Genomic DNA, 12577 nt, shown 5'->3' with positions numbered 1-12577 from the left:
CGTCTTTAAGCATGTATGTGTGCGTGCTTAGTTGTGTCCGACTCTGCAACCCCGTGCATGGTAGCCCATCAGCCTCCTCTGTCCATGGGCTTCTGCCAGTCAAGAATGCTGGAGTGGGTTGCCATTTCCTCCTCCAGGGGATCTTCCCTACCCAGGGATCAAACCCACAGCTCCTGTTGCTGTCTCCTGCATTGCTGGCGAACCAGGCAAGAAACTTTCCACATTTCTCAGGAACTTGCTGACCTTCCCTCTTCTAAGGACCCTTGTGATGACATTGGTCCCACCTGGATAATCCAAGATCATCTCCCCATCACAAGATCCTGAATTTAATCACATCTTCAAAGTTCCCTTTATTAAACAAGGTCATGTAATCACAGGCTTTGGAGCTCTAGGGCACAGGCAGCTTTGGGGAACACTATCCAGCCTAGCATGGTCACAGTCATGGAGGGTGCCCTCCCTTGGCTCTGCTGTAGGGTCCCCATTCAGGTCTTCCTTTCCTCCTGTCAGAATGACCTCGGGGTTTAGCCATGAGGCCTCTCAGAGGTCTGACCTGAACATTCCTCATAATGTTCCTCCTCCTTGCTTCAAAAGAAAAAGCTCTCAAGTTCCCTTAATACCCACCAGGAATTGCTGCTAAGTGTCGTGGAACCTTCTGTGTCTTCAGAGACCATTTACAGCATCTGCTGCCTGTCTCATATGCTCTAATGATCCCGGCTCATGCATGTTTTTTTTGGGGGGGTGGGGTGGCATTTGCAGGGTGTGCCATGCAGCTTGCAGGATCTTAGTTTCCCTGATCAGGGATTGAACCTTGGGCCCCAGCAGTAAAAGCACCGAGTCCTAACCACTGGACCACCAGGGAAGTCCCTTTGCCTATACCTTTTAGATTCCGTGGGGTCCTACTATCACATCGCCAGGGGCCCCTGATAAAGTAATAGAAAACAGCAGGACAGTTATGAAATGTGCAGAGCCCAGTGGGAAATGAAAATATGGGCGCTTAGTTCCAACTTCAAAACGAACCAAGGTGCCTTTGGAACAACAGCACAGGGAGCTCACTCATGATGCCGCCCTTGGTGTCTGGGGACATAGGCCCTGGCAGTTCTGAGCTGTCTTCCTGAATCACCACCTTAACATCGACCCCTCCTCTCTCCCCTGCACTGTAGCGCCCCCTCCTGACCCAAGGATGCAATCACACCAGAGTTTGAAACCAAACTCCCTCTCTTTCCGGCGGGCTTCTCTGTTCCTCAGTTTCATCTGGGAAGTAGGATAATTGTACCTCCTTCGGTAGAGAGGCTTCAATGAATCAAAGGTTTGGCACGGGGCACATAGTAGAGCATAGAAGTAACCTGTTCCCCACACTGCCTCCCTCCCACTCAATGAGGTGAAAGTCCCCAGGGTTGCACTAGATGGTAGGCAGGCCCTGGCACTGTCTCGCTCACTCTTGCATCCCCAGGGGCCAGCACAGGAAGCATCAGCAGAATGAAGGAAGCTGGTAGTGAAAGACCCGGGGCAGGTTTAATAGGTCCCTAAAACTTTTCTAGAATGTTCTAGCAGAATCTATGTGCAGCCCTGGAACAATCTGTGGGTCTCTGTTAAATACAACAGAGCTCGGACCTACTGTAATGCGAAACTCCAGGGTTTTCCGATGATGGAAAACTCAGGGAAGTGCTAACATACGACAGCAAGGCTGCTCACACATCTGAAGCTGCTCCAATTCCATGTTCCTAGATTCCACTTGCAGTCCTAGGGCTAGTTTAATGAATCCAGGGGCCTGCTCCACGCATAATATGCATGTGCAGGCTCTCATATAACCCAGGTATTGCAACAACCAGTTACAACGGACGTACTTGGTGGTCCAGTGGTTAAGACTCTGCGCTTCCAAAGCAAGGAGCACAGGTTTCATCCCTGGTGGGGGAACTAAGATCCCACATACCATGCACTGTGACCACAGGGAAAATTAAAAAAAAAAAAAAAAGTTACAAGACCCTGAGGTCCCACTACAATCTATTATTGGTCGTACTCTAATACCACAAGGGGCTGCAACGATGCTCACCAGTCTGGCTCTAACAGAATATTCCTGTGGCCTGTTCTGATAGATGCGAGGCCACAAAATGTTATGATATAACCAATATTTGCCCTGTTTTCATGTAACAGGCCTGACACCTGCTGTCATCATAACCTGGGACCCTGCTTTGAAACATGCTTGGAGCTCATTTCCCTGGAAAATGACCACTGGGGACACCTATAAGAGGCATGCAACAGAATATTCCAGAAGCATGCTAAAATAGTCTCAAGATCCCATGACAAACCACCAGGATTTGCTGTAGTAGATCCAGGATTACATAACCATTGATACTTCTAGGGACTTCTGCCAAAGACTTTTTAGTTATTAATTTCTTTGGCTGAACCAGGTCTTATTTGCGGCATGCAGGATCTTTAGCTGTGGCATGTGGGATCTAGTTCCCTGGCCAGGGATCAAACCTGGGCCTCCTGCATTGGAATCGCAGAGTCTTAGCCACTGGACCACCAGGGAAGTCCCCTGCCAAAGAGTCTTGTCCTCTGGCTGGCCAAGGCGACTCAGCAAAGGCTTCGCCAAGGTCTCACTAGGCTTTGCTTTACAATAGGCTCAGGAATGTGACACAATCACTTCCTTAAGAAGTATCACTTACTAGAACTAGTTCTACCCCCAATAACACAGGTAAGTCTATCTCATGTTCCCGAAGGGGCAGGGAGGCAAGATTTTATAGATTAGGAAACTGAAGCCCTGTGGTTCCCAGCAAGGTTATGCAGCTAACGAGGGTAGGGCTAGACTCTGCAACAGAGCCTGCAGTCTTCATACTACCATTGGGAGATTTCTCTGTATGTTCACTGCTTCCGGTTACTCTGTGACTTGAGACCCAGTGTAAGTGGATAGGTTAGGGGGTCCCTGAAGACAAAGAACCAGGAGTGACTTTCTTGATGTAAGAGAAGCCATTTTGGCCTAAGCCATCTGTGATCTAAGCCTGGCTCCAGTGCTCGCCCTTGAACAGGTCTCAGTAATCCGTGATCTTCAGGGAAGTAAAGTGTGCAAGTAAAGTGTGCAAGTGTGAGACGCTCAGTCGTGTCCGACTCTTTGCGACAGGCTCCTCTGTCCCTGGAATTTTCCAGGCAAGAGTACTGGAGTGGGTAGCCATTTCCTTTTCCAGGGGATCTTCCCGACCCAGGAATCAAACCTTGGTCTCCTGCAGACAGATTCTTTACTGGAAGAGAGGGCATACAGGAAAAAGGAAAAGCTGTCAAGAAACAATAAAACAGAGTCCTAATTCCTCCTCAAAGGATATACAGAACCATCTGATACAATCTTTGAGATCTGCAGTAACTAAGGCCCCACCCAGATGAAGGTAGAATGATATTGCCCCTCCAGACTTCAATAACTACAGTTAGGGCTCTGGTGAACTTTGCCCCAGTTCTGTGCTGATTTCTCCTCTGCTCCACGCCCCCACCCCGATGAATGTGCTTGTTCCCTTAGCTTAAAACTTCCCCAATTTTGCTGCTGGCGAGACACTCCTTTGGGGAGGGTCCCTGGTGTTCTCCTTACTTGTGGCGAGTTATAACAAACCTTCCTTTTCCTGATCTTTGGCTCAGTTGGGTCTTTCGGCTCAACACCCACCAAGAGATGGTTCTGGGGTAATGCTAGGGGTCAAGCCTGGCCTGTGAGAATGTGGGGATTTAACTTTTTAGAAAATTAATTCATTTGGGATTTAACCTCAAAAGGATTCATGCACTCGGGTAAATGTGTGAGGCGCACTCACAGTTTGTTCCAGGTGCTGGGGTTGCAGAGATTTTCCCCCCTTCTTGGAGTTTATATTCCAGCAGTTAACAGGTTAACTAATAAGTGTGCCAGGCCATAGAGGATCTGTGCAACAAATATACAAGTATGCCATGAGCAGGCTTTCCTGTCTATGTGGGACATTCAGGCAGGGAGCGGGGACTGGGAGGGCTGGAGGTTCTGCCAGATGGAAAGAGGTTGGTGAGAACTAGAGGTTAAGGGGTGGGGGAAGCAGCAGGTAGAAGCCTGGGGTTAGAGGTTCCAGGCAGAGGGCACAGCCAGTGCAAAGGCTCAGAGGAGGGAGCAAGTCTGGGGAGCAGGGAGGGTGGGAGGACCAGGCAGGCAGAGGGCAAGCTCTGAGGCTGTGATCTGTGCCCAGGAGTCATGTCTCTAGCTGTCACAGGGCTCTAAGAAGGGCAAGTGGGGCCCCTCCTGGTGGTCCTGAACTCAGTGAGGCAGCAGTGAGCAGTGGCTTGAAGCGAGATTTAATTCCCTTCCAAAGAATTGAACTGGGCAGCCTGGAATCCTGGCCACCAGACCAGCAAGGACTAGAGGCTATAAACTGTTTTTCCCTGGCTCTTTGGCCCCAGTGAAAAATGCATTTATCACGGAGGCAGAAACTATAAAGGCAGGTACAAAGTTTATTGTTAGAGACAGAGCACAACAAGTGTGGGGAGAGCACACAGAAGTGGTTTGCTCTGTTAAGACAGAAGCAAGGCAGAGATGCACGCCCAGAGAGGGTGTGGGCGTCCCCCGTAGCGAGGAGGAGTGCGGTAAAGAGGCGGTTAAGTTGTTTACATAGGTCAGTTCTTCCAGGTCTTTGTTTACCTTTAGCCCAATATCTGATTCCTTTTTCCACACCTGGCCTACCCTGGGACCCTTACCCTGGGTGCGCACGCACCGCTCAGCCAAGATGGATCTCAAAGTGGAGGCTTCTGGGAGGAGCAAGAATCATTATGGCCTGGCGTTATCCCGACTTTTGGCCTCCAAGGAGCCTTTTTGCGCATGTGTAGGGTCTCCCTTGTCCCAAAAGAGGGGGAGTGAAGATCCCATAATCCTTTATTCAAACAGGGTTTTGCCCTCTTTGTCCTCGCCCTGACTATTACCTTGACTATTGCCATGACTATTAAAGTGTTTACAGCAGACCAACACTGGCTATTTACCCTGCTTCTGTTGTTACTTCCATTTTGCAGAGCAAACGGGAGGCTGATTGTAAATTCCTCCTGGATCTCATTTATCTCATCTCAGGAAATGCTAACAGTTGTTAAGGATCCAGCCTGAAGCCCACGTCTTTGTGCTCCGTGAAATGCAAACAGGAGGCCAGCTGTAATGTCTAACCTGGAGCCCCTCTATCTCCTGTCTCAGTCCAGTGGTTAAGACTCCGCCTTCCAATGCAGGGGACGCGGTTTTGAGCCCTGGTCGGTGAACTAAGATCCCATATGCTGCGGGGCAACTACTGGGCCCACCCACTCTATAGCCCTTGCATTGCAATTAGAGAAAGGCTGCATGCTGCCACAAGGAGCCCGTTCGCCACAGAAGACCCAGAGCAGCCAAAACAAACAGAAGAACTGCAGGTAATGTCCCCGTCCAGGTCATCGCAACAGAGAATTGACACGGCCCTGGGGGCTTTTTCCTTGGATTTTGTGCACTGACCATCAGGAGGTCCCCACCAGGTCAGGGCTGCACCCGACAATGGGGTGCCAAGGAGCCGCCCAGCAACCCACCGCTGGGAGGAAACAGGGGAGCGGGCCTGTTGTTGTTGTAAACACGGTGGCCCCACCCCGAACGGAAACACCTGTGGGTGGGGGCTCCTGGAGCGGCCTCAGGTCCCCCTCTGGGTCTCTGTTCCCCGTCCTGTCTCTCCGATCTGCCTTTCCCTCTCCCCCATCGCTGTCCCCCGCTCTCTGGGTCCCAGTGCCCCTCCGCGGAGTCTCCCACCCTCCAGCACCAGGTGGGGCAGGCTCGCAGGCTGAACCTCGGGGCGTGCCCCCTTCTGACCCGTCCCTGCCCCTTCCTGCCCTCTTTGATGCGGCCCCACTTCCTCTGGCAGGAACCCCCGCCCTCACCGGGCCTGGGTAAAAAGGAGCCCCCGGGCCGGTCCAGACGCAAAGTCCCCGGAGGCGGCAGCGGCAGCGGCGGCTCCTCTCTCCTCACGGCCCTGTCTCCCAACCCTTGTACCAGTGTGTGTCTCAGACCCTGGTACAGGTACGGGGAGGCAGGGACCTGGGGATCCCAGCAGCGCCAGGCCTCCGGGCTGGAGTTAACGGGGTAACCAGCGCCTCCCCTAAACCTGAGCATCCATCTCTGCCCCGTTGTGGCTCAGGTGAGGGTCTCTGCTGTCTTCCTCTCCTTGGCATCTGTCTGCACCTGCCACCCTCCTGCCTCACCTGCTCCATGCATGTCTCTGTACCTGCTTCTGTCTCTGACTGGTGTCCAGCAGAGGGGTGTCTCACATCTCTCATCTCCGTATCTGACACTCAAGGTCCCTCTTCCTTTCCCCATTTGCCTCTAGCAGAAAGCCTTCCCTGTTAATACCAACTGTTAAGCTCTCTCCTCCTGAGTTTTTACCCCGACACTCAAGGTAGCCCTGTCTGGCTCTGTCAGAAATCTCTTCCCCTTCATTTGCCTTGCCCTCATTTTCCCCCATCTCCAATTTCTCTCCTCACCCAAAGCCACCCCATCTGGTCTGTCCTGATTCAGTCCCACCTGAGGGACTTCCTATCCATGCAGCCACCTGTGACCTTCACTGCTAGCTGGCCTCGCTACGCCCTCTAGACCATTTTCCTCACTAGGACTTTTGGGCAAAGTAGTCACCATCATCTGATGCCTGTGGCTCAGGTACTTCCTGGGATCCTAAGCAGAGAACTTGCCCCCTCAGATGAGTTCGCTCATCTGCAACAGGCATGGTGCTCACTTAGGAGGGATGGCGGGACGTGTAGGGGGAAAGTGGGTGCCTTGCTTTCCCGTCAGAAGACAATCCCAGCTTGAGGTCAAGACCTTCAACTCCCAAACAGGCAGCTTTGAACCCAAGCCCACCCAACCCACCGACGCTGACACCCAGCAAAGCCAAGAGGGCGGATATTTCTTCCTCCCCCTCCCCTCAGAGACCAGAAAAGGCTCAGAGTCTAGAGAACCCAGGAACCTCCACCCTCACTCACTTCCTCCCCAGAGACTTGCGGGGGGAGCTCAACACCAGGTAGAAAGGCCTTATGAGCACACCACCAAAAGGTAACAAAGACCAAAACATCAGAGGAGGGCAGCGTCTTGATACAGGTTGTCTTCACCCAGACGTGAGGGCAGGAGGCAGGATGTGGTCCCCATCTTTATGCCCCCAGAGGATGAAGACGAATCCCATCTTCCACATCAACCCCTCCCTCTTGTAGGGGCACAGACAGCCAGAGCCTGCCAGAGATTGGGAAAATAACTTTATTGTGTTTGGGGCAGCAGGCAGAGGTCCAGTCTCAGAACTTCTGGAACTGCTTCTTGGTGCCGGCAGCCTTGGTGACCTTGAGGACATTGAAGCGCACAGTCTTGCTCAGGGGCCGGCACTCGCCCACCGTGACGATGTCGCCGATCTGGACGTCCCTGTGGAGGGAAGCAGGGCTGGGTTAGGGGAGGCTCTGCTCTCAGCAGGCCCTGAAGGCGTCTTCCTGTCTCTAGGTGGAGCCTCTCAGCTTTGGCTCCTCCAAACCCCAACCAAGCTGCTATTTCCAGTTTCACCTGTCCCCAGGTAATTACTGAGCACAAACTACGTGTAAGACCCCAGGCTCCAGGCCATGCGGAGGATGGGCCGACCCTTCCAGGGACAGAAGGCCTCCATCTGTCATGTCCTTTTGCAGGGCACTGGAGGCTCACAAAGATGGTGATGCATGACCCCTTTACTACCCGCCCCCACAGCTGATGACCTCCACACGGCAGCCAGGGCGTCCTGTTAACAGCCAGGTCTGGTCCCACGTCACTCACTCCTGTGCAGCCCACCCCCTCCTCCCTGCCCGGGAGGGCAGCCAACCCTGCTCACCTGAAGCAGGGAGAAAGGTGCACGGACATGTTCTTGTGGCGCTTCTCAAAGCGGTTGTACTTTCGGATGTAGTGAAGGTAGTCTCGGCGGATGACGATGGTCCTCTGCATCTTCATTTTGGTCACCACGCCTGGGGGGACGGGGGGCAGTTCCTGGTCAGGCCCCACAGGGAAGGGAGCCATGGGCAGCCCGGGGTGTCCAGGAAGCAGGGGGCCGTTGAGTAGGGTTCCCAGGAAGCCCTGTTTCCAGCATCAGCTGTGCCAAGTGGCCTTCTCAGCACTGCCCAGGGTGGGCATCTGAAGACCATCGTGAAACAGACATCATTTGCCAAAAGTGTGCCCCCGGGGTCACCAGAAGTCTGCCAACCCCTTCCCCAACCCAGGACCCTGGAGCCTCAGTGTCCCCAGCCCTTCTTCCCTCACACCCAGGAAGGTCCTCACTCACCAGACAGGATCCGCCCTCGAATGGAGACATTACCCGTAAAAGGGCATTTCTTGTCAATGTAGGTGCCCTCGATGGCCTGCAGGGATAAGGAGGATTAGGGAACTCTGAAAATACTTCCTGAAAAGAACAAGGGGCGTGGCCTTTCTAAACACACAAACTACAGTTCCCAGCAGCAGCCGCTGAGATGTGGATAGGTCAACTCAGTTTGGGCACATGTGCAGGGACACAGGGGTCTCCTCCTTTCTTCTGAGGGTGCCCATACCTCCTTTGGAGTCTTGAAGCCCAGACCAATGTTCTTGTAGTATCGAGGGAGCTTTTCTTTGCCAGTTTCTCCAAGCAGGACCCTCTTTTTATTTTGAAAGATGGTCGGTTGCTTTTGGTACGCACGTTCTGTCTAAGGGGATGAGGAGGAAGCAGGTAAGACCCGAGCAGGCAACAACCTGGCCTGGAAAGCTTCACAAAATCCCAATACCACCTTGTCGGGTATTTAACTCCCTGAACGTTGGCCACCAGCGCCAAGCACCCCAGAATTATCTTCCAAGACACTAACCCAAATATATCTCTAATTCAGACTCAACTCTGAACCCAGGGTTACATCAGTATTTATGATCTAAAACACCTCCTACCACCTGGAGCATTCAATCCTTAAAGCCCCAGCGATACAAAACAAGCCTTAAACACCAAAACTGTTCAGCAAAAATTATTCAAGACACAAAGACATCCAACCAGGATGCACGCCTTAACTAACATAGGCGGCTCCAAAATTAAATACCAAACTGACGGGCTCCCTGGAGTGGCCCTTAGACGTCAGTTCTCAAAGGATTAACCCTACAGCCTAAAGCCTCCCCCCCCCCCAAAAAAAGTACTCTGTAAATCTTGATTTTTGAAAAGACCAACTTCCAAAATCCTTGAACCTTAAATTAAACCCCAAATGCGGAGCCTCCAAAATTTAAGTGTTAGTCGTCCAGTCGTGCCCGACTCTTTGCGACCCCATGGACTGCAGCCCACTAGGCTCTTCTGTCCATGAGATTTCCCAGGCAAGAATACTGGAACGGGTTGCCATTTCCTTCTCCAGAGGATCTTCCCGACACAGGGATCGAACCCAGGATTCCTGCACTGCAGGCAGATTATTTACCGACCGAGCTACAAAGGAACATTTAGGAGGTGCTAATCGAGATTAACGCCAAGACAACTGCCCTCTGCCCGATTTAACCCCTGGGAAATTAACCCCCAAACTGGAGCGCGGAGTCCCACTCTCCAGGACTCGCCTCTGAAACACAAACCCCGCAGAGTCGGCATCGGCCCGTAGCCCATACCTGAATGTCCGCCATCTTCCCGGCTGCCTGAAAAAAGGAAGGCCGCGGCAGCGTCCGGGTTTCCTTATCGACTGTACAAGGGTTAGAGAGGAAGTGACGACAAAGGGGCGGGACAAACACGGTTTGGGGCGGTGCCTTGGCGAGACTCTGATTGGCGAACGGTCCTACCTAAGCACGCGATTCGCAGACAGAACGAAAGCTGCCATGATGGTCAAGGCAGAGGAGCGGGAAGCGGCACACTGTCTCGCGAGAGTCTTACGCCATCATTGCGCGCCGGCATGCTAGGTCACGTTGGGAAGGCGTGGCCAGCCTTAACCAGCCTATGTTATCGCGACATTTATCGGAAGGCGGCCATGTTCCTGAGATGAGTGAGACCGCGTGGGGTTTGGGACCTCGTGTCTGTTTCCGTGCAAGGTTTGAACGGGCCGTGGCGGCGGCCATCTTTTTGCGGGGCGAGAGACCAGAAAGTGTTAGGAACATGCACGCGCTGCGAAGCGCCATCTTTGTGAGGGACGGACACTACCCATGAACTTCCTGAAGTTTAATAAAAGTCGGTTTCTTTTGTGGGCCGTTTTTTCCCCAGAGAGTGGTTTCGTTGAAAATTTTAATTCAAATTAAAAAAAAGACAATTTTAATTCGAATTTAAAAAAAAACAAAAAGGCCTTCTGCTAATTGTTGAACAGCGCTGTCCAATAGTACTCCTCGCTATGATGCAAATATTTTCTATCTGCGCTGTCCAATACAGTGGTCACTGGCACTGTAAGTGGGGGGCGTGTGACTGTGAACCTCAATTTTTAATTTTAATTTTATTCGATTTAAATAGCCACATGGAGCTAGTTATCCACTGCGTTGGTCACTGCAGGTCCAAATCAATATCAATTTATTATTTTACCAATTTTTGGAAAGCAAAAATCTAATAGCAATTACCATGTACGCAGAACTGTGCTAACACACTAAGGATGGCTCTGTTAATTATTCCCATTTTGCTGATGCGGAAACAGGCATAGTTGGGAATTTGGGAATTTAACCTGAGCAGTCTGTCTCCAGCCCTACTTAATCACCTACCTTTAGAGAAATTAAAAGACGGTTGCTCCTTGGAAGAAAAGTTATGACTAACCTAGACATCTTATTAAAAAGCAGAGAATTACTTTCCCGACAAAAGTCCGTCTTGTCAAAGCTGTGGTTTTTCCAGTAGTCATGTATGGATGTGAGAGTTGGACTATAAAGCTGAGTGCCGAAGAACTGATGCTTTTGAACTGTGGTGGTGGAGGACTCTTGAGAGTCCCTAGGACTGCAAGGAGATCCAACCAGTCCATCCTAAAGGAGATTAGTCCTGAGTGTTCATTTGAAGCACTGATGTAGAAGCTGAAACTTCAATACTTTGGCCACCTTATGTGAAGAGCTGTCAACCTTATGTGAAGAGCTGTCTCATCTGAAAAGACCCTGATGCTGGGAAAGATTGAAGGCAGGAGAAGGGGACAGAAGATGAGTCGGCATCACCGACTCCATGGACATGAGTTTGAGTAAACTCCGGAAGTTGGTGATGGACAGGGAGGCCTGGTGTGCTGCAGCCATGGGGTTGCAAAGAGTTGGACACGACTGAGCGGATGAACTTAAATGAACTTTTTAAGAAGGAACACCAGAGTCCTTTTTACCTTCACTTCGCACTTTTTCGGAGAAGGCGATGGCACCCCACTCCAGTACTCTTGCCTGGAAAATCCCATGGACAGAGGAGCCCGGTAGACTGCAGTCCATGGGGTCCGCTGAGAGTCGGACAGGACTGAGCGACTTCACTTTCACTTTTCACCTTCATGCATTGGAGAAGGAAATGGCAACCCACTCCAGTGTTCTTGCCTGGAGAATCCCAGGGACAGGGGAGCCTGGTGGGCTGCCGTCTATGGGCTCGCAAAGAGTCGGAGACGACTGAAGCGACTTAGCACCAGTCGCACTTTTTGCGTACTGCGCCCCCTTCTGGCCAGTGTTGGCAACAACCCTCTGTCTTGTAACACCCTGCAGCTGCTACTAAGTCACTTCAGTCGTGTCCGACTCTGTGTGACCCCATAGACGGCAGCCCACCAGGCTCCCCTGTCCCTGGGATTCTCCAGGCAAGAACACTGGAGTGGGTTGCCATTTCCTTCTCCAATGCATGAAAGTGAAAAAGTGAAAGTGAAGTCGCTCAGTCGTGTCCGACTCTTAGCGACCCCATGGACTGCAGCCCACCAGGCTCCTCCGTCCATGGGATTTTCCAGGCAAGAGTGCTGACTTGGGCCTTGTTGGGAGAATTCGAACTCCAGACTTTGGCCTCTTTCCTTAATTAAGTCTTGGCCTGAATTTTCCCAGCGCTCTCGCTGAGGCTTCACATTTACCAAAGACCTCAAATTTAGGCTTTTGCTAGACTTTTCCAGTTCAATGTACAAAGTTGTACTGAGTTCATAATCAATATATATAAGACTTAAGTGTATGTTTTATTCTGCTTCGAATTGCCTTTGAATTAATCATTTTAAAAGAAATCCTGGTACATTATTATATTTTTGTGGGTGTGTTAAATGCAATTTCTTTTAAAAATAAAAGTTGGTTTCTTCAATATAAATATTTAAATATTTGAGCAAATATTATGTCACATTTAAGTAAAAAGTTAACTTCTTTAATGTAAATATTTAAAGTGTATCTTCTAGGAAGTCCAAAAATAGATCCAACTCTGAGAATTTAGCATATGATGACAGGTGCAATTAAAAACTCTGCGGAATATACAAATTATTCAGTAATTTTGTGTTAGGACAAGTGGGAGACCATCTGAAGATAACGTTGGATACCTAGTTCCTACTTTATGCCAACGTAAATTTCTGATGTGTAGGGATAAAATTTAGGTAGGCTTGAGAAATGAAGCCATGAAGAAAAGAAGCTATATATTAGAAGAAAACATGAGTTTTTTTTTTTGTTTCCACTTACAAGTCTAGTAAAAATTTTTTTAAGCACTGCATTTAGAATATACAA

At 50.6% G+C, this 12577-nt stretch overlaps 1 protein-coding gene, 1 long non-coding RNA gene and 1 other non-coding gene across 3 annotated transcripts; 1 reads left to right on the top strand and 2 right to left on the bottom strand.

Moving 5' to 3' along the window:
- The first annotated feature begins 5608 nt into the window (after positions 1-5608).
- On the top strand, positions 5609-7954 carry LOC133230940 (uncharacterized). The gene is made up of 2 exons (XR_009730995.1): positions 5609-5756; positions 5856-7954. It is a non-coding gene; the product is annotated as an uncharacterized LOC133230940 (long non-coding RNA).
- On the bottom strand, positions 7214-9694 carry RPS11 (ribosomal protein S11). The gene is made up of 5 exons (XM_061389032.1): positions 9584-9694; positions 8530-8661; positions 8268-8343; positions 7824-7953; positions 7214-7390 (listed from the first exon to the last, which is right to left on the bottom strand). The coding sequence occupies exons 1-5, from the start codon at positions 9596-9598 to the stop codon at positions 7267-7269; spliced, it is 477 nt and encodes a 158-aa protein (XP_061245016.1). The 5' UTR covers positions 9599-9694; the 3' UTR covers positions 7214-7266.
- LOC133231187 (small nucleolar RNA SNORD35) lies at positions 8066-8152 on the bottom strand. The gene has a single exon (XR_009731066.1). It is a non-coding gene; the product is annotated as a small nucleolar RNA SNORD35 (small nucleolar RNA).
- Positions 9695-12577: the final 2883 nt, after the last annotated feature.

This window comes from Bos javanicus, chromosome 18 (assembly GCF_032452875.1).
Source record: "Bos javanicus breed banteng chromosome 18, ARS-OSU_banteng_1.0, whole genome shotgun sequence".
Classification (NCBI taxonomy): domain Eukaryota; kingdom Metazoa; phylum Chordata; class Mammalia; order Artiodactyla; family Bovidae; genus Bos; species Bos javanicus.
Note: the sequence above shows the minus strand (reverse complement) of the source record. Positions and strands in the feature narration are given on the sequence as shown.

Coding starts and splice junctions, on each gene's coding strand:
- RPS11 (XM_061389032.1), bottom strand. Junction 7,954..8,267: donor TCGAGGGCGGATCCTGTCTG/GTGAGTGAGGAC, acceptor CCGTCCCCCCAG/GCGTGGTGACCAAAATGAAG. Junction 7,391..7,823: donor CACCTTTCTCCCTGCTTCAG/GTGAGCAGGGTT, acceptor TTCCCTCCACAG/GGACGTCCAGATCGGCGACA.